This window comes from Aphelocoma coerulescens, chromosome 2 (genome assembly GCF_041296385.1).
Source record: "Aphelocoma coerulescens isolate FSJ_1873_10779 chromosome 2, UR_Acoe_1.0, whole genome shotgun sequence".
Taxonomy (NCBI): domain Eukaryota; kingdom Metazoa; phylum Chordata; class Aves; order Passeriformes; family Corvidae; genus Aphelocoma; species Aphelocoma coerulescens.
The window spans coordinates 124,065,087-124,086,503 of NC_091015.1; the positions used below are offsets into that span (position 1 = coordinate 124,065,087).

The following is a 21,417-nucleotide window of genomic DNA, read 5'->3' on the forward strand; positions in this document are numbered from 1 at the left end:
TACCCAAGGCACACTGCCCTGTGGCATAGGAGAAAGGAAGGCTGGAGTTTTTAAGACATAAAAATTGACATTCATAACGATGTAGAAAAAAGCCCCCCTAAGGCCCACAGAGAAGAATTAGCTTGAATTCAGTGATGACGTCTTTTGAGGAGGAGATTGGACTGTAGACCTTCTGAGGTCAATCCAAACCTGGATGAGTATATGATTTTAAGCCTGGGGAGTCTCACCCTCCTCCTTAACTGTGAAGATGTTTTAGCACTACTCTGGCAATATGACACCTTTCTGACACTTGCTTCCCATGGTCCTTAACAGTGGGAATGGAGAAGACGTGGAGGGACCTGATGGCTGCAGCCTCACTGTCAGTGTCATAACTCATCACCAGAAAGGCATCTATGGTGGCCAAAAGTCAGAGGCCTCATACCCCATGGCTGCTGAACATGCAATGATACAACAGGCATTCTGTATATCATTCACAAATTAATATAGTTAGGGACATAACCTGCTGGGAATGCCACATCCTTCCCTACAATTGACTCACTCTCTCTCTTATATTGGCCATCACTGCATTAATGTAGTAAAGAAATGGCACAATTTAAAACTGAGCAATGAAGTCATAATTCAGCTTTCAAAAATTAAACATGATTCTCATTCCCTCTTAAGCCTTCCAGGCGCTTTGCTGAAGACAAAAATCAGCTTTGCTACTCCTTGTACATCACACTGGAAGTATTTTAATTTCAATTTAAAAATTGATATTTTTTCCTAATTGCATATGCAAATCTGTAAGACATGCAGTACAAAAACTCCTACCTGACTGATATCAATCACAAGAAGTACGTCAGATCTGTGCTCTGAAGTAATTCATCACATTTGTGATAGCACAGAGTGGTCATGCACACATACTTAAAGCAGAAGTATTTAATAATTATTCCCATTGCAGCTGAAAATATCTTCTGCTGCTAGGGAGATTCATGAAACCTGAGAAATCTCTAAAATTTGCCATTAGAGACAGCTGACAATCTTTTCAATTCTTCCTGATAGTGCTTGTAAGAGAAATAAATTACAGTAACTATTATCTTCAAGCATTTACTCAATACAATTATACCAATAATTTAAAATTAGCAGAAGTTCTCATTTTCCTACACAATGCACCAGATGAGAAAAGGGAACTGAAACAGAATAGTAAAATACAGCTTGAGAGAAACTCAGCCCCTATTCAGAACATAAGCTTCCTTTCTGCCAGTGCTTTAGCTCCAAGGAGTAGGTTTATGAGCTGACAAGTTGACAGTATTTCTTTGTTATGACTGGCTAAGGACGTCCAATTGTCATACAATAATTTTCAGTAATTAGTATACATATTAGAAGTAACTCATCTTTTCACAAGAACAATGTTCTTTTGGATAAACAATAGCTTCTGCAACACTAAATTATAGAGGCCAAGCTCCTAATTTATGGTGGGTTACAATTATACATGTTGTGGGCCACAAGCACTCTGTGGGCTGTGTAATGAAGGCCAATAGTTTAAAAACTGATTAGAATTACAAATAATCTGCCAGGTGTTTTCATCGCTGTTTTGGAAGACAGCATTATCCTAGCCAGAGTCTCTAAAGCCAAGATGAGAGAAGATATTATGGAAAACTCTGTGGTCAATAACACTTCAGAGATACCTTTTTCAAAGTGTGTATTATTTTTACACCACAAGAGCAAGAATAAGGGTAGCACGGTAGTGGCACTACCACATGAAACCTCACCACTGCACACATGTTGTACTGGCCTTGTAAATTTGACCATGAATCTGGTGCTCTTGGATCATCTGTAGGACATGTGTGGGCACAAAATAAATTTAGAGTAGAATAATTACAGAAGAATGTTACAATAGATAGTTGGATTTATCTGTACTTACATCACAAGGGTTAGTTACAACTCTCTATCTCACATCATTATTTGAAAATTTGAAATATTTCTTTTAAATCAATTCAGAATAAATCAGAAAAGCGAGGTCCTTTCATTTTCTTCCCAATAGAATTTGAATGTAGAATTTAAGATCTATTCAAGAAAATATTATTTTACTAAATAGGTGATGGTTATCTGTGTTTTATATCCAGTCAACAACGTTGCCATAAAAAAGATTGCCATAAACATGAGCTCTAGATTTCAGGTATCCATCTATACAATATAACACCTAATAAAATGAAAAATAAAATAAAGCATCTAAAAAAGTGATTTGAATTAAAGGGTCAAAAATGGTAGATTTTTTTTATTGAATCATAGAGTATCCGGAGTGTCATACATGAAATCCCTATTTGTGCTTGGTCTTTGCATATTAAGTGCTTTAATTAATTTGAGCTTAATATTTTTAAATTGAATGTTAAAATCAATCCATCAGTCCAGGTACACTAATCAAGTTTTTATGGTCTTCCTGTGTTTACTGTATACCTTTACAAGTGTTTTAAGATGTGTTGGATGTATTTTTATGTTTTACTTGTATCTTGGTTTCAAGGCAGATTTTAAAAAACCCCAGTTGCAACAAACAGCCCAGCCCCCCATAAGCACATGACCCTTATCTCAACTGATATCACCCCTCTGACCAGGAGGAGCCATTGGTGGACAGAGGTGGTCTGTCAAGGGGAAAACACCAACCGCCTTGAACCAGGGGGGTGGACTGTGGGTGGGCTGTGGGCGGACTGTGGGCGGAGCAAAAGCTATAAAAGGAAGAAAAAGACACGTGCTCTGTCTCATTCTCCCATCCTCTCCAGCTTGCTAAGGCAGTGCTGGAGAAGCCTACCCCTTTCTAGGGGCTTTTAGAAATAGATTTCTTTTTGACCAGCCTAAACTGCAAGTTTATTTTTTTTCTCTACCTGAGGTTCAGAGCTGTCTTAAGCCTAAAGTTCCTGAATCCCTGCGCTCCTGGGGCATATCTCTCGAGCCATCTGGATCCCAAATTTTTATATTTTGTTAGTTTTTTTGCAATTTTTCAATTTTTTTCTGTTTTAATAAATTGTTTTAATTTCTACAAAGAGTTGTCTCATTCCTCACAACTCTTTTGGGGACTCGTCCGGGAGCCTATTTTTGCCCTAAAATCCAGGTATTTTGGTTAATTTTACTATTTTTGAATTTTTGCGATTTTTTTGGTTTTTTGGTTTTTTTTCTCCTTGGATTTTCTGGGCTCCCACAAGGATTACTGCAGCAGAGAAAGGACACCTCCGGTGGAGAAAGACTTGTGGTAAGGCTTGAACCCTTCTTAAAGGGAACTTAGTTAGGGACTTACCCTTTTTAAGGGCTATTAGTTTTTGGGGAACCTCCGAGTGGAATTCCTTTTGTGAGAGAGTGTGTGGGGGGGTTGGCCGCCCCCAGTGTGTGTGTGAGTGTGCTTGAAAGGGTTCATTTTTAAGGGCACCACGAGGGATCACCCCTTTAGAGACACAGAGGGGAAGATCGAGTGTGGTGATCAGCCTTTCTGGGGGGAGGTTTCCACGTTTTAGGGGTGTGCGCAGCCCCAAATTCATTTTTATTAGTGTCTCAGTCTCCTCGGGTCTAGAACTGAGGAGAAACCTCATTTTAAACCCCTCTCTTTTTCTTTTCGCCGCGTGGTCGGCGGCCATTTTGAAATTTCGGGCTGCCGCGTGGTTGGCCGCCATTTTGAAATTTCGGGCCGCCACGTGGTCGGCCGCCATTTTGTGTCCTTTTAATTTGAACTGCACCCCTTTGCCGTTTTAAGTGCATGTGTGAACTTGTTTTAGCTGCACTCTTGTGGTCAGTGCTATCTAGCACCTTTATACTTCCTGTTAGTTTGGAGTGTTTGGGTTATTGGATTGTAGTTGTAATTTGCTTTATCTGCTTTAATCATAAGACACTACTTTGACTGTTTGTGTTATTCATTATAATCTTTTTCCTTTAATTTGGTTATAAATATTTTAAATTTATCTCTCCTTTGCTAATAAAGACAACTCTTGTTTCTTAAATTTTAAGTATATATGTATAAAACTATCTAAATTTCAGTTATACTTTAACCAATTTAAATATTCACTAATTATTCTTTTTATAATTAAAATTAATTTTTCTTACAACATATTTGTTTCTCACCAGCCTGCCATATTTAATTTTTTTCCCACAGATTCGCCATCATTCATTCCCTTATATATCTACTAACCCTGCTTGCTCTTCTCTACATTAGTTGTATTGTATTTTATGCTTATAACTTTATTATCATTCTTTTTATTGTGATAGTGTATTGAATCTAGGTTATTTTGTAATATTATTTCCTTATGCAATATTTTAATTGTTTTATATAATACAATACTTTGGTTTATTTAATTAAGAAAAAAAAAAAAAAAAAAAATTTTTCTTCTGCACTAGCTACTTGTTTGCTTCCCAGTAACAAAATGGGACAAGCGAATAGCAAAAAGAAAGACCTAATGAAGAAATACAAAATCTTCCCAGACAGTCCGTTAGGGCAAATGCTCCTAAAGTGGGAAGAAAATCTTTTAACTAAAGAAAAAGACCAGTGTCAAATGATTAGGTACTGTGTTTTTAAGTGGCCAAAACATAAAATTAACAAAGATGGGCTCAGATGGCCCAAGTATGGGTCTTCTGAAAAATGGCTTTGTGAGGCTTTGCATTCTTATGTACATTACAAAGCTCCAAAACATTCTGATGAATTAGACTATGCTAAAATTTGGTTAAATTATTGGCAAAAACAAAATGAGGACCAAAGCAAAAAAATAGAATTGGAAGAGGAAACTAAATCTAATTCAATTGGACTTAATAAAAATTCAAACCAAATTTTTTCCATTGCAGAAGAACACAAACAGAAAGAAAAACAAAAACCTAAATTAAATAAACCAAAGTGGGACCCCCTAGACTACCTTCCTCCAGTAACTCCTCCAGAAAGGAGGGTCCAAATTGAACAAGAAAGGGTCCTTCCTTCATCAAGCCACCCAATCGAAAGGGACTCAGAAAATGAGAATGAAAGTGAAAAAGAAAATTCTGTTCCTTCCTGCTCTCACAAAAAGACAACCAAACAAAGGATTTCTTCTAGCCAAGATGGCCCAGCATCTTGCACTAGAAAGAAATCATTTAAAACACCTGACTGTCCCACCTGCCTTAGCACTCCCCATGAGTCTAAAATTCTACCTCTTAGGGAGGTACCCATGGGAAATGCTCAAGGAGGAATTGGTTATGTAGTTGTACCTCTAGCTTCATCTGAGGTACGGGAATTTAAAAAAGAAATGAAAAGCCTGATGGCTGATCCCATTGGTCTAGCTGACCAATTTGATCAATTCCTCGGCCCTAATATTTATAATTGGGGAGAGATACAATCCATCCTTCACTCCTTATTCACCATTGAGGAAAGAAAATTGATTAGAGCTGCAGGAGTGACAGTCTGGGACAGAGAAAATAATTCTAATCAAGGCCCAATTGGAGAACAAAAATTACCACTGACAGACCCTGAATGGAACCCAAATTCAGAAGAGGGCAGGAGGAACATGAAAGACTACAGAAATTTAATTATAAAAGGGATTAGAGAAGCTGTTCCTCGAGTTAATAATATGAAAAAAGCATTTTGTGGGGAACAGGAAAAGGATGAGTCCCCAACAGCTTGGATGGCTCGGTTAAGGAATAACATTCAACTTTATTCTGTCATTGACTTAGACAGTGAGGGAGGCAAAACTATGCTAAAGGTACATTTTGTGCTTCACTCCTGGCCTGACATCAGGAAAAAATTGGAAAAATTGGAAAAATGGCCAGAGAGGGAACTAGATGAATTACTGGAGGAAGCCCAAAAAGTCTTTGTTAGGAGGGATGAAGAGAGGATGAAGGCTAAAAGCCGAATAATGAATAACAGTACTAATGCTCCAATCCACAACCCTCCTACACAAAGAACTTCCCAAAGGGGCATCCCACAACAGCAAACCCAAATCTGCTCTCAGCAACAGCCACAGGTTTGTGTTTGCAATAAACAATCTACCCCAATTGTTCAAAGACCTGAGAGGTTAATTTGCACATACTGTAATAAACCAGGCCACGGGCAGTGGTACTGTTTTAAAAAGCAGAGAGATCAAGGAGTCCTTCAAATGGAGGGACAAATTTTGAACAACTGAAGGGGTCAGGGGCTTTATTCTCTGGGGCAAAAACATCTTAAAGAGCCCTTGATAAAATTAGAAGCTGGACCCCAGAGACAACAAGTGGAGTTTTTAGTGGACACAGGTGCTGAAAGAACCTGTGTCACTAAAACACCTCCAGGATGTTTTATTTCTCAAGATACATTAGATATATATGGTGCTAATGGTGAAAGCTTTGCTGTTCCTGTAATTAAAAATGTAATCCTTTCCATACAAGGACGTACCCATACAGGGGATGTGCTATACCTACCTCAAGCTGGGATCAATCTTTTAGGACGTGACTTCCAAATACCTCTGAGGGTTGGGGTGGTACCGCAGGGTGGAAAAATGACCACTAAATTGTTTGTTTTATCTTTAGTAGATGAGCAACACATTGACCCGGTAGTGTGGGCCAAACCTGGCAACCGGGGAAAAATGGACATCACACCTCTAACAATTGAGTTGCTCCCAAATAGCCAGCCAGTACGTGTACCACAATATCCCCTCTCCAAGGACAAAAGAAAGGGCCTGAAGCCTGTTATCATGGACTTATTACAAGATGGAATTCTTGAGACCTGCAAATCCAGTTACAACACTCCAATTTTGGCTGTCCAGAAACCAGATAAGTCATTCCGGCTTGTACAAGATCTGCGTGAGGTCAATAAGAGAGTCCAAACCAGGTACCCACTGGTGCAGGACCCCTATACACTCCTGAGTCGGGTACCCCCAGCACATGCCTGGTTCTCTGTTATTGACCTTAAAGATGCTTTCTGGTCATGTCCTCTAGATTCTCATTGCAGAGACATCTTTGCATTTACCTGGGAGGATCCAGACACTGGACGGAGGCAGCAGCTGCGCTGGACTCGCCTGCCTCAAGGGTACACCGAGGCACCCACACTCTTTGGCCAAGCGCTAGAAGATTTGCTAAGTTCCTTTTCTCCATCCGAAGGGATTCAGGTAACTCAGTACGTAGACGACCTGCTCCTCTCTGGGGAACAGGAGTCTATGGTAAGAACTGCTACAATTCAGTTACTGAATTTTCTAGGGAGGAACGGGCTGAGGGTGTCAAAACCTAAATTACAATTTGTGCTACAGGAGGTGAAGTATTTGGGACATCTAATTGGCCATGGCACAAAAAAACTCAGTGCTGAAAGAGTAGAAGGAATCCTAAATCTACCACCTCCAACTTCAAAACGAGAAATCCGGCAATTATTAGGCCTATTTGGATACTGCAGACTGTGGATTGATCAGTATTCACAATCTGCCAAATTTTTATATGAAAAACTAATAGAAGAAGAACCTTTTAATTGGACTAATTCAGATACACAAAAATTACAAAATCTGAAAGAGAAATTAACAAAAGCACCTGTTTTAAGCCTTCCTTCACTAGAAAAACCCTTCGATCTATTTGTTAATGTGGAGAAGGGAGTTGCCTATGGCGTCTTGACCCAGGAGTGGGGAGGAGTCAGGAAGCCGGTTGCTTTTCTTTCCAAATTACTGGATCCAGTGTCCAGAGGATGGCCCGTCTGCATCCAGTCCATCGCCGCAGCAGCCGTTCTGGTCTCGGAGAGTCAAAAACTCATTTTTGGTGGAGACTTGACAGTGCATACACCACACTCAATCAAAACCATTTTAGCTCACAGGGCTGCAGAGTGGTTAACTGACCCAAGAATAGTCAAATATGAAGCCATTCTCATGCACTCAGACCACCTGAGGTTAGTTGTGTGTACACACCAAAATCCAGCTCAATTTCTTTATGGGACCCCATCAGAAAAAGAAATTGAACACAATTGCATTGAGATAATTGACATCCAAACAAAAGTCAGAGAGGACCTGGTGGACTGTCCCCTCAATGAAGGGGAAATCCTCTTCATTGACGGGTCATCTCGAGTGGTGGATGGAAAGCGATGCTCTGGCTATTCAGTGGTCGATGGACACCAAATGTGTGTGCTAGAAAAGGGCAGATTGCCACCAACCTGGTCAGCTCAGGTCTGTGAGCTCTATGCCCTAGAAAAAGCACTCCACCGACTAGCAGGAAGCATCGGGACCATTTACACTGACTCCAGATACGCTTATGGCGTAGTCCACACCTTTGGAAAAATCTGGTCCGAAAGGGGGTTCCTAAACACCAAAGGGAAAGATATCCTACATAAGGAATTGATCCTAAAAATTCTAAAAGCACTGCAACTGCCTCAGGTGATCTCAGTGGTGCATATTCCAGGTCATCAATCGGGAACCACAAAAGAAGCTCGAGGGAACAACCTAGCAGACTTGGCAGCAAAAGAAGCAGCAGTGGAAGAAGAGGTAAAAGTGATGGAAGTAAACCAACTTCCAACTAACACCACCACATCTGACACTATTCCACAAACTAACATTTTACCCACGCCCATTTTTACTGATCAGGAAAAACAGAAATTAGTTTTAATTGGTGCCAATGAGGATTCTCAAGGCCGCTGGTATTTACCAGATAAACGCCAAATTTTAAACAAAAATTTAACCCGAGAAATTCTACAAAATATCCACCAAAGCAATCATTGGGGTTCAAAGGCTCTAGCGGATCACTATCTCAGAACCTTTGGATGCACTGGTGTTTATGAAATAGCCAACCAAATAACCCGGGACTGTGTAATCTGTCAAAAAGTTAACAAAAAGGTAATGAAAAAGAACACGGGCGGAGGAATTGAATTAGCAATCAGACCTTTCCAAAACATTCAAATTGACTTTACAGAAATGCCTCCTGTCCAGAGGTGGAAATACCTGTTGGTAATCGTTGATCACCTTACCCACTGGGTGGAAGCTATTCCAACTGTCAATGCAACAGCCCAGACAGTGAGTAAGGTGATCCTCGAGCAAATTATCCCCCGTTATGGGATAGTCCACCGCATAGATTCAGATCGAGGTACTCATTTTACCTCCCAAATTGTACAACAATTGGCTCAGCAATTAGGAACAAATTGGAGATTACACACCCCGTGGCATCCACAGAGCTCTGGGAGAGTGGAACGGATGAACCAGACAATCAAGAACACCCTCACAAAATTAATGCTGGAAACAAAATGGACCTGGGTAAAATGCCTTCCACTTGCTCTTCTTAGAATCAGGACACAGCCAAGATCTGATTTGGGTTGTTCACCATATGAGATGTTGTATGGATTACCCTACCTTGCTACACCACAAGAATTGAATGTGAAAGAGTGTGGAAACACCAATGTACAACAATATGTACAGATAATTGCCAAAAATCTAGAGTTGCTAAGGGAAAGAGGTTTTCTACCACAAACTCCGCCACTTGATTTTAATCTACATCACATCAATCCAGGTGACTGGGTGTTAATAAAATCCTGGAAAGAAAAGTCATTAACCCCATCCTGGGAAGGTCCATTTCAGGTCCAGCTAACCACTGAAACAGCTGTCCGGACATTTGAGAAGGGCTGGACGCATGTCAAGAGGGTGAAGGGTCCGGTGGCACCACCAATTGAAGAGAAGAAACCTCCAGACAAACCATCAAACTAAACACCCTGTTTGAAAGCTCCACTCAGCATCCCTCACTCCAAGTTAATAAAATCCTGTACTCCCAGTTCTTCCCCAGTTATACCTCAGTAATAAGTGCTAGCTACAAGTTGTTAAACTAAGTTGAAAATATTTTGCTGTTAATTCTGTTCTTTGTTACTCCCTTTTACAGATTCTGCCTTCACACAACCATATTGTCACATCAACTGTATAGTAAGGCTCCATTTGAAGCCAGCATTCTCTTCCAATAACAGTCCAATCAGACTCCAAAATTATGGGCACGATAACTCTAATCTTTGACAAGGCCAACCCTAAAATAACCATGAGTTTCCAGAAGCCTGAGGTCACTGAAGAACCATCTGAAGGTGAGATGCCTAAAGAAAGGACGAAAGAAGCAAAGATGACAACCCCCACCAGCAGAGGCAACCCAAATGCTGACAGCTCCTCTCGGGTATGCCAAAAGGGGAAAGTGAGCAACATCCTGCTACTAAGTGTCATCTGTCTCTGGGTCCTCTGGCCTCCCTTTACACAAGCAGCCGACAGCCGCTGTAACAGATGTTACAAGACTGTGTACCAGGCAGAAGGAGGCTCATTTCAAATTCGACACTTTTTCCGAGCACATACTTATGTTAATCCATCTTGTTATAACATAACAAGGTTGAGTATCTGCTCAGAAAAAGGTCACAAGTACTGGATTGGCAAAAACATTGGCACCCAAATACATAAGCAGAAGGGAGAGTGCCCCTCCCAAGATGATTGGCTCTGTTTCAATTTTAGATACATAACCAAGACAGAAGATTTGTTAAAAAGAAAGACCTATGACACTGACCTGATCCAAGAGGTGGTCATAGAAGAAAAGGAAAAACAAAAAGAAAACAATCCTTTGATGTCAAGGAAAAACTTGTTTATTGACCTGGCAGAAAGGATTGGACAACAGCTAAATTTAACAAATTGCTGGGTGTGCGGAGGAACTTTAGAATCGGAGAGTTGGCCTTGGCGGGGAGTCAGTCTTGGACCCCCCGATTTACTCCGACTGAGTAATCTCTCCCCCACAACCCGACATGACAATGAAACCTGGCTGCTAAGCAATACTGTTATTGGAGAAGAATGCATCTGGAGGAAAGGAAGAAAATTTTTAGAAGAAGTTGGTGAGACAATATGCAAAAGGTACCTGGTAACTGATGGGCAAAAACATTGGTGGATACCTCAAGAACCAAATGTATTCTGGTCTGCAGAAAAGGTTAAAAACAAAAACTGCATTTTGAATCCTGTTAAAAAACTCTGGCAGTGCTGGGATCAAGGAAATCCATATTCTGTCCTGCCACAAATTTCCAAGTACTGGATTACAGCAGCAAGTATACAACCCCACTTCTGGGAAGCACCACAAGACCTCTACTGGATCTGTGGTAACCGAGCTTATTCCAACTTACCACCTCGCTGGAAAGGGAGCTGCACTCTTGGAGCCATTCAACCAAACTTCTTCCTACTTGCTGAAAACGCTGGAGCCCACCTTGGAATCTCCCTTTATGATGAACTTTTCCGTACTAAGAGACATGTAATAGGAGGGACCCAGAGATGGGGAGAAGAAGAGTGGCCAGCTGAGAGGATCCTAGAGACTTATGGACCTGCAACATGGGCACAGGATGGGAGCTGGGGGTACCGAACTCCCATCTACATGCTAAACCGGATCATCAGACTGCAAGCACTAATTGAGGTAATCACTAATGAGACCTCTCTTGCTCTTGAACTACTTAACACACAGCAAGGGCAAACTCGAGCAGCCGTGTACCAAAATAGGCTGGCATTGGACTATTTACTAGCTGAAGAAGGTGGAGTATGCGGCAAGTTTAACACCTCAGACTGCTGCATCCATATTGATGATCACGGCGAAGCCATCACCAAGATTACCCAAAACATCAGGAAACTAGCCCATGTTCCAGTGCAGAAATGGCAGCCCTTGATCACTTCTGAATGGTGGGAAAATATTTTCCAAGGACAATGGTGGAAGAAAGCTTTAATTATTGTTGGACTTTCCCTTACAGGACTTATTTTTCTCCCTTGTTTAATCCCTTGCTTCATCCGTCTAATCACCACTGTCGTCCAAGGCATGCCACTGATCCAGGATCTTCAAGGACAACAGCAGCGTCCACCATTCGCTCAAAAGATTATGCATGTCAATAATAGTAACAATAAGAAAACTAGAAAGGAGAGAAAAATTGCCCAGCAAGTGTGGGACAGTTTTAAAGAGCTGGAATCTATCCCTGAAGAGTTATCCACCTCCACTTAAATGCAAAGACCAAAGATGTGAACATAAGAGAAAAAGGGGGGACTTGTCATACATGAAATCCCTATTTGTGCTTGGTCTTTGCATATTAAGTGCTTTAATTAATTTGAGCTTAATATTTTTAAATTGAATGTTAAAATCAATCCATCAGTCCAGGTACACTAATCAAGTTTTTATGGTCTTCCTGTGTTTACTGTATACCTTTACAAGTGTTTTAAGATGTGTTGGATGTATTTTTATGTTTTACTTGTATCTTGGTTTCAAGGCAGATTTTAAAAAACCCCAGTTGCAACAAACAGCCCAGCCCCCCATAAGCACATGACCCTTATCTCAACTGATATCACCCCTCTGACCAGGAGGAGCCATTGGTGGACAGAGGTGGTCTGTCAAGGGGAAAACACCAACCGCCTTGAACCAGGGGGGTGGACTGTGGGTGGGCTGTGGGCGGACTGTGGGCGGAGCAAAAGCTATAAAAGGAAGAAAAAGACACGTGCTCTGTCTCATTCTCCCATCCTCTCCAGCTTGCTAAGGCAGTGCTGGAGAAGCCTACCCCTTTCTAGGGGCTTTTAGAAATAGATTTCTTTTTGACCAGCCTAAACTGCAAGTTTATTTTTTTTCTCTACCTGAGGTTCAGAGCTGTCTTAAGCCTAAAGTTCCTGAATCCCTGCGCTCCTGGGGCATATCTCTCGAGCCATCTGGATCCCAAATTTTTATATTTTGTTAGTTTTTTTGCAATTTTTCAATTTTTTTCTGTTTTAATAAATTGTTTTAATTTCTACAAAGAGTTGTCTCATTCCTCACACGGAGTAGGAAGAGACCCACAAGGATCACTGAGTCCAACCCCTGGTCCTGAGAAGGACACCCCAAGAGTCACACCGTGTGCCTGAGATCATTATCCAAATGCTTCTTGAGCTCCTGTCAGGCTTGGTGCTGTGACCACTTCCCTGGGGAGCCTGTTCCAGTGCTCCAACACCCCTGGGTGAAGAACCTTTTCCTGATACCCAGACTAAGCCTCCCACGACTCAGCTTCAGGCCATTCCCTCGGGTCCTGTCCCTGGTCACCACAGAGAAGAGGTCAGTGCCTGTGTCTCCACTTGCCCTTGTGAGGAAGCTGCAGATGGCTGTGAGGTCTCCCCTCAGTCTCCTCTTCTCCAGGCTGAACTAGTACAGCATTCACATGGAGGCCACTCATCTTTTCATTCCGGAATGGCCATGACACAAGTAATATCATTTGCTATTTGGAACAACTTTCAACAGCTCTAGATTGGAAGAGGTTTGAAAGAAAACAGGTCACAACACAGGATATGAGCATATACTCTGACATTCAGAATGAGAAAAAAATCACAGTATTGTGGATTTAAAACATTGGCATTAAGTACTTTTCAGTGTTAAAAATAAGGAGCTTTATTTGACCATACAGGTAGGTTTTAAAGTCTAACTGACCTGGAAATTCACAGATTTTATGGATATACAAATGACAATATCTGTGGCATTAATAAATAGTCTATGGATTATTAATATATTAAAATATTCTTTGCAGGTCTGATACTAGACATATATGTGTTTAAATTGCTAAGGGAAGGTAATTTTTTTTGCTCAAGTGGCAACTTTAACTGTTTGCAGAAGTACTATACAAGGAACATAAAATATATAAAAATAAAACATAGATATAAAGAACATTAACTGGATTTAAAGTATCCAAAATGGTAAAATCACACCACCATTCACTGGGTCAAGGCAAAACCATTTTTGTTATCATTCAATACAGATGCAGTTTATTAAATTTCAGTTGTTAAGGAGCACTAAGTAGCTGTGGGTTAGTCTACAGATTTCTTGAGAGCATATGCCAGTTCTTCCAAGGATTATGTTACAGAAGAATCAACAGTTAATTCAAATTTACATTTAATATTGTGAGAAAATACTAACATGTCTACTTTTGACTCAACTTTTTTTTAAACTAGAAATTTATTTTCATTTAATTTAATTAGAACTTGTGCACTAAAATATCCTTTTTGAATGGATACTAATTTTAAATTTCTGGGGTTTTGCACCTGAATCATTTTATACTTAAAATTCATCAAAGTTGAATGGCAAAGTTTTTAGACATCTGAAAATATTCTGTGATATTTAGTTTTCATATATAAATTAAATTAATGCTAAAGATTTTGTTATTCAGGTTTTTGGTGTTCAGAATTGCATGTTCTACAATTGTAAATTTAGAATGCAAATGTAGATTGCTAAGGCAGTTGGTACTCTACAAGTTTATAACTCAGATTAAATCTTGTTACAGGCAACAGTTTAAATCACTACTGCATGTGAAATATATAACTTAATAAACATAAAAAATATGTTGAGCATATGACCTGAGCTGAAGAATCCCTGAAATTTTAAAATAATGCCTTAAAAAATTCCAAATATAACATTTCCACTTACTGGTAACAGATTTTGTAATCCAGCATGTTTTTAAAAGATAGGTATCACCTTGTCCAGTGCAGAAGAAAATCACTACGCAACAGTGGTTTTCTGAACCTGATTGCACCAAAAACAATTGCATTTGTGGAAACTGAAGTGTGAAAAGCTTTTAGGAATGATAAGAAGGGAACTGAATAACAGTACATGTTTCTGCATAACAGTAACTGCAAATGGAGATCTTTGCAAGAGAGTAAAACCCTTCAGCTTCATTTTGGGAACTCATTGTGCCTTAAACTATCTCTGTAGGATAAAATAAATATAGGTCTAGATAAACACAACATGCAAAACATCAAGGAAATGGGGGAAAAGAAAATTTAAAATACTTTAAAGACAAGTTTCTGCTGAAGAAAACAATGTTGCATAGATTTTGGAGAGGGGAAGTACAGTCTTTCTATTCTACAATAGCCAAAAGATGTTCTGAAAAAATAAAGGTAGATAAAACACTGAAATAAGTATCATGGTCCTGACCTCCTAAGTAGTCTGTAGGTGACTTTCTTTACCATTGTGATGCTTAATGTAGATCAAGTTAAAAATGAACAATAAAAAATAAATCCTTATCAAGAAAAAGTCTTTTGTACATAGTGGTTAAACTTGTATTTTGAACTAATTTGAATGTTTACAATTATTTTTTTGGTGAAGTCCACAGGAATTTTCAGGTTATAGTGGAAAAATACTATAAGACTTCTAACCAATCTTCTGGTTTCTATATCTTCAGATCTATGAGAATAGAAGCCAATTCTTCCTGATCTCCTAAGTCTTGCAGTATGACCAAACCACTTCCAGTGATATCCCTTACCAAAACCTACATCAGCGTGAGGGAGAATCTATTTGTGTTTTCATGAGCATGGTATTCTAAGAGAAGGACTTACCAGTGCCAACCTTTGTTCAAATACACTTTGACATGCAAAATCTGCACATGCAGGTCCTTTTACAAAACTGGCTTATTGCAACCACATTGGATTACGGCCCCTGAAAAATATTGTAATTTGTATCTATTGCACAAACTTTCCTGAGACACTAATTTGTAGATTCTAGTGTGATTTTGGGCAAAAAACGATTTTTTTTTTCCTTTTCTTTAAAATACCCTCTGCTTCTTTGTCCCATTTGTTTGCTTTGTCTACTATCTATATGAAGTGTAAAACACCTGTACTTCCAAACTGGCAAACTCTTATAATTCTTATTTGACTGGTCTGTACCAATACCTACTGAAGACTGATGTGCCTACTAAAACACTATTGGATAATCCCTATGCTGGCCAACATGCAAAGTGGCTTGCAAATATTCTTCTCTCTAACATGATCAAACAATAATGACATCTTTTGACCACCATTGCTCAAAAATAAAGTAATATACATAAACAAAGAGGGATAGTATGTTCTAGCTAGAGAGACAAAGGGAAATAAAACAAATGCAATAAGATTTAAATAATGATTTCTATTTCTACTAACAAAGCATAGGTCTGGGCAGCCATTATCATCTAAGTAAAATGTGTATTCAAATCACACCTGTTTGATTTCTCAAAAGTGCTATTTCAGCTAATTTAACCACTCATTCCTCTTAGGGACACATTTTCCTGGGAAATTTAAGCTACTGAAATCAACCTGAGTAAATCATGCAGTTAAATGATTTTTGATAATAGAAAAATTTGGCTGACTGCAAATGCTTAAAGAGTGTGGAAGTACGGAATACTGGTGGATGACTAGACAGTTATGCATTCCATATGTCACAAACAAAAGTCTCAACTTACAAACTTGTTATGATCTAACTACCAGCACTGGCATTGCAGTGCTAGATAATATGACAGATAAATCATTCACCAACAGAAATTATTATTTCTCAAGAATGAATATTAACAGAATTTACTGGAGGTTTTTCCCTCCTTCTTTAGAGACAGACAGGAGCATCGAGTAATAAAACTGTAGAATTGTGTTCTTTTCTTCATGTCTGCCAGTTTAATTTGGTTTGTATCGAATCCAAATATACTGGTGTGTGCCATTTATTGCATTGAAATAGTCCCTTGCATTCCTATGGGGCTTATTTTCATTGCAGAAACAGGTACACCCTAACTTCCTGAGTATGACTTAATCAAGCAACCTCTTTAAAAATGTGGTCCTAAAAATCCTGTTATTCCTAGCTAGTATAATCAATACTCACATTATTTGTGTTCAAAATGGATAGAAAGAGCATAAAATGTCTGCCTTCCATTTTATGTGAACCTCTGCTCCTCCATAGACAAGGGGGAGACAAGACTGCCGGAGCAGGCTTGCATCTCAACCACCAAGACTCTGAATATCTCCTTTCCATGTCTTGTACACATAGCACTCTTCTTGGAAGGCTAGCAGAATGCCAGTTTTGAGCTGGACTTTAGAACAGGTTCTGGGTCAGCTTCTCTCTTCTCCAGTAGAAAAAGTGAAGTGGTATGGCAGGATGTTTGCTTCTATGTTGAACTCACTGCTGGCTCACTATAAAAAATGACAGGGAGCAGTAGGAGATATTTCTGTATTTCCAACTCAATAAAGAGGATCTCAGAATTCTTATTTTATTAGATACACTAAATTTGGGGGCTTTGTACAACAAACTCCATGTCTTAAACTGGTGATATTAATTTATTAAGATAAAATCAGAACTTCATTCCTCTTTCAGCCCATCTGATAAACTAAGTCTTCAGTTGTGACCTTAGGCATGCACTGACCACAACGAAGCACAGTTGTTGCCTAGCTACTAATTTTCACTTTTAGACTCAGCACAGCTTCTAAATGGTGACCTAATGAAGGGCATCTTGCTCAAAAATCCTATTTTTTTAAAATTAATTGATGAGTCTAGTAAGAGTTAATACACACTATGAGTCTTATAATTTAAGTACACATCCATTTGAAATTCTTTAACAGTTCACTCTCATGTTTTATCAAAGCTGCATTTCTTTGGTATATCTTAAATTTTCATTATTTTAGTGATTAAATATTAAAGGAATTACTTAAACCATAGTTCTTTCTCCAGTGATGCTATATATTCTTCAGCAACTTCTCTTTGAAGAGACAATTCAGTACAATTACGACAAGACTCGCGACATCCCAGACTGATGGGTTTGTGTGTGTGTGTGTGTGTGTGTGTGTGTGTGTATGATTTCCCTGTCATGAGTCCCAGTACCAAGTTTTTGGGTTGTTAGTTGGACTGTTTACCAATTTTTTATTGCCTCAGGCAACAGTCTGTACTACTCTGTGACTCTGCTGTCATCAAAATCATCTTCTAGAGAATAATTGTGGCCCAGTTATTCATCAATGCATTGCCAGTTCAGACACTTTGAAGTTGACACTTCAAATCCTTAATTCCCTAACCAGATAGTTTAAAATGATTGTAACTAAAATTGCTTCACCATATGATTGCAGGTTCATCTTTTTTCTTTTTTCTTTTCTCTTTTTTTTTTTTTTTTTTTTTTAAATACTACTTTTGGCTGTAGTATGTGAGCCACAGCCATTAGCTTTCCACAGTTCTCTTACTATTGACTATGGGGTCAGAATTTAATTCATATACTAAAGAATTTTTTAGTGGTTCAACTTATTGATGCACTTTGTGCAACTTGCCAGACATTGCCTCCTGGAAACCACAAATTTCCCTGCGAATCAATTAAATAATAATTTAGACAAGCTATTTAAAATACAAAGTTTAAGCAATTGCTGTCAGAGACTGAAATATTATAGTTTATGACTTAAACATTTTCTGAAAGGACTGTATTACAAAAGCTGCAGAGAAGACTCCCACACCCTGAATGGGGCCCTGACTGAGGCCTTACACCGCTTGCTGATGGAGATAAGATAAAGTAACAACTCAGGGCTGGGGACATTCACAAAGCACAAGGTGCTCTCCAAGGTGGAGACCACAGCCCCAGGGCTATCAGCTGCCAGGCTGGCACAGACCCTCGCACCAGAGGGTGGAGGGAGGAGAGGCTCTGGGTGTCTCAGAAAAGCCTCTGGTCAGAGGTGCAGTGACTGCCCATCCTCCACCGTGCAGAGGAGCCCAGCTGAGGGGTCCTCACCGGGGGGGGAAGCTTATCCACAGCAGAAGGGGTGACATGGCCCATCACAGGGGCCCCCCTCAAAGGGGTCCCCAGACCCTGCACCAGAGCACCAGAGATGATGCAACACACCCTCAGTGTTGCAAGGGACAGTGTGTCAAGCCAGCCCCTGGCAAGGGGAGACACGTGGGCATTCCCACCTGGCCCAAAGTGTATATTAATCCATGGGATTCTGCACTCTTCAGTGTGGTGTGGTGGCATGTGACAGCCTGGTGTAGCGTGTGGTGGCGTAGCCACAGAGGTGATGGGGGACCCTCACCACCAGCAGAGCAGATGGAGGGGAGCAACAAGACATCGTTGGGACCCTAGGATGGGTGATCTGCTTCCACCTAACCCCTGTCATCCCTCCCTGTTCCCCCACCCCCCACGCACACTTCTTTTTTCCATTTCTTTCTCTCTTTCTTTTCTCTTTCCTTCTCTTTACCTCTCTACTATTAAATAAAATACATCCATTTTTTGGCATCAACCTCTAACCTCGTTTGGTTTTAATCTCGTTTCTGGGAATATTTTGAACCTTCTAAGTTCTTTCTGGTTTATGCACACAGACAGCTTGCTTTGCTTTCCTGGGTCTAAACTGGATCGTAAAAATTGCATAAAGCTGTAGAATTAAATTTTTATAATAAAAGGGCAGATGATTCACATCTTTACCTTGTAAATTGTTGAAAGACAGGATGCATTCCTTTTTTCTGAAGATGATGCTTTTTTAAGAAATTTTTTCATTTTCCTAAAGACAAGTGGTTGAACCATATTAAATGAATAATTTCTGAGTAACACAGTTGCAACTGACAATTGTTACACAATTTATATTGAGAAAAGTGAGTAAAAAGAAGAAGCTCCAGCTCAAACTAGTGGTACCAATGTGCCTCCTATTTTCCTAGATCCCAGCTAATCAAAATAATGGGTTTAATATAAAGGAAGATGTTTTGCTGACAGGTAATTATCATAATTTGGCAGTTTGATGGTTATTTATACTTATAGTCTCCACAAAATGCTGAAAAGCAGGCTACATAGGTATCATTCTTTTTTTTTGATCTGATTTTTTCCCCTTTGGTATATACATGAAGCTATTAAAATGAAATAAGGAAATAGTTTAGGTTGATAAGGTATTTGAAAAGTTTTGCAGTTCCTTACTGCGGTATATATACCACACAATTCATACACCAATGAGTCAATGAACTACAAACAGATGAAAAATAATTTGTCTGTTCATGAACAGACATGTTCAACATACTTTGATAAAACTACAAAAAGCTGAATCCTCACTTTACCCTAAAAGTCTCTGGTTCTTAATACAAAGGTGGCATGCAGCTTTGAAGTTTGGCAGGAAAAATATAAATATAGGGTTTAGACTGTTTTGGTGAAATCCCAGTGATTAAAGCCCTACTGACTGAACTGATTTAATGATTCAGTCTTCTGTCTTTGGACTGCTACGAATTTCAATTCCAGAGCTAAAAGAACTTTCAAATGAAAAATTTTGCTTCTGCAAACTGAAGTTTATATGGGCATAACAGGAATTGAGATACCATCAATCTGTGCTTTGCTTAGTTGTGGAACTATATTGAGACGGGTTAATCACAGAACATGGCTTTAGTGGAACTGCCTCAGGTGGTCAGAAGTCTGAAAAAGTATAACATCACTTGAGTCTAGGTCCCACCTTCTCCACGTTCTGTTCCAGACAATTCTTCACAGCTAGGCTTGGTAATAACACAGGAGCAGCTATGATTTAACTATGTTACCCTAGGATTCCTTACAGCAAGGTAGATTCATGAAGGCTGATTCCACCAGATTTAGGGTTTGCTTTGTCAGAAAGTGGACCAAAATTAGAAGCAGGTACTCTCAAACATTCAGAATGAAGTGACTTGAATTTTACATAAGATAGAACAGTGAGAGCACATCATACCAGTGATTCATGTACAATTACCAAACTTTTAATTCACTCCAGAACAGGTTTTTTATTTTTACAGCCCTAATTGGCTGAAGCCTCATTTATCTGAGAAACTCTCCTTCTACAACTCATTACAACAAAGACAGTCATATTTGTTCCACAACACAGTTTGGGAAAAGGGTTCTTTCACCTAAGCTCTAAACTAGGAACTTAATTCCAGCTACACAAAATTCTAGACATCCTTGCACCTTGTTCGCACATAACTGCCTATTTTTATATGGGTTTCCAGTATCATGGAATCACAGAATGTCCTGCATTGGAAGGGACCCACAAGGATCATCAAAGTCCAGCTCCTTGCCCTGCATAGGACATCCCCAGAAATCTCACCTCGTGCCTGAGAACATTGTCCAAAACACTTCTGAAACTCTGTTAGCTTTTGTGCCATGACCAGTTCCCCGTTCCAATGCCCAATCACCCTCTGGGTGAAGAACCTTTCCCTAATATCCAGCCTAAACTTCCCCTGACACAGCTTCATGCCATGCTACAATGGTGTGCACACTTCTACAATGGCACTCTACAGAACAGAAATCTTTTTAAGTAGAAATTTGAAAGAGAGGAAAAGAAAAGGACTTGCTCCCTAATGACAACCTGGTATGTACTAATTTGTGTAAATAAGTGCACAATAACCACAGCAGAAGCAACCTAAAAATGCATTTAGTAATACAGTATGCCAGTTTATAAAACATGTCACTGATTACTTGCCTTTAGATACAGAAGCCTGTAAAAACAATAATATTGCCCAGGCTGACTGCCATCAAAGCATGATAATTTTCTTCTAGCATTGTCTGACATCACTTGCCTACGACAACAACTATCTGTGAAACTGAAACCCTTATTCAGGAGGTTAATGCGAGGTAGGAACTCCATTCAGTGTTATTTTGGCTTAAGGGCATAATGTCACAATTTGGTGCATCCTTTAATGACTTTTTTTTTCTAAAGGCAGCTTACAGCTTAGACCTAGTTCAGCAAATTTCCTTGCAAGGTCCTTGGAAAAAGGGAATGGGTAGGGAGTACAATTGATTGTGTGGCCAAATTT

General features: G+C 39.5%; 1 protein-coding gene across 3 annotated transcripts; it reads left to right on the top strand.

Annotated features, from left to right (window-relative positions):
- Positions 1–3,057: 3,057 nt before the first annotated feature.
- LOC138105072 (endogenous retrovirus group 3 member 1 Env polyprotein-like) lies at positions 3,058–11,910 on the top strand. Of its 3 annotated transcripts, none has more exons than XR_011148371.1 (2): positions 3,058–3,220; positions 6,481–6,560. XR_011148371.1 is itself a non-coding variant. In XM_069004679.1 (2 exons), the coding sequence occupies exon 2, from the start codon at positions 9,883–9,885 to the stop codon at positions 11,893–11,895; it is 2,013 nt and encodes a 670-aa protein (XP_068860780.1). In that variant the 5' UTR covers positions 3,058–3,220; positions 9,781–9,882; the 3' UTR covers positions 11,896–11,910. The 3 variants fall into 3 exon arrangements, 2 of the variants coding, with proteins under 2 accessions (XP_068860780.1, XP_068860779.1); XM_069004679.1 differs by lacking the exon at positions 6,481–6,560 and adding an exon at positions 9,781–11,910; XM_069004678.1 differs by lacking the exons at positions 3,058–3,220; positions 6,481–6,560 and adding exons at positions 8,159–8,402; positions 9,781–11,910.
- Positions 11,911–21,417: the final 9,507 nt, after the last annotated feature.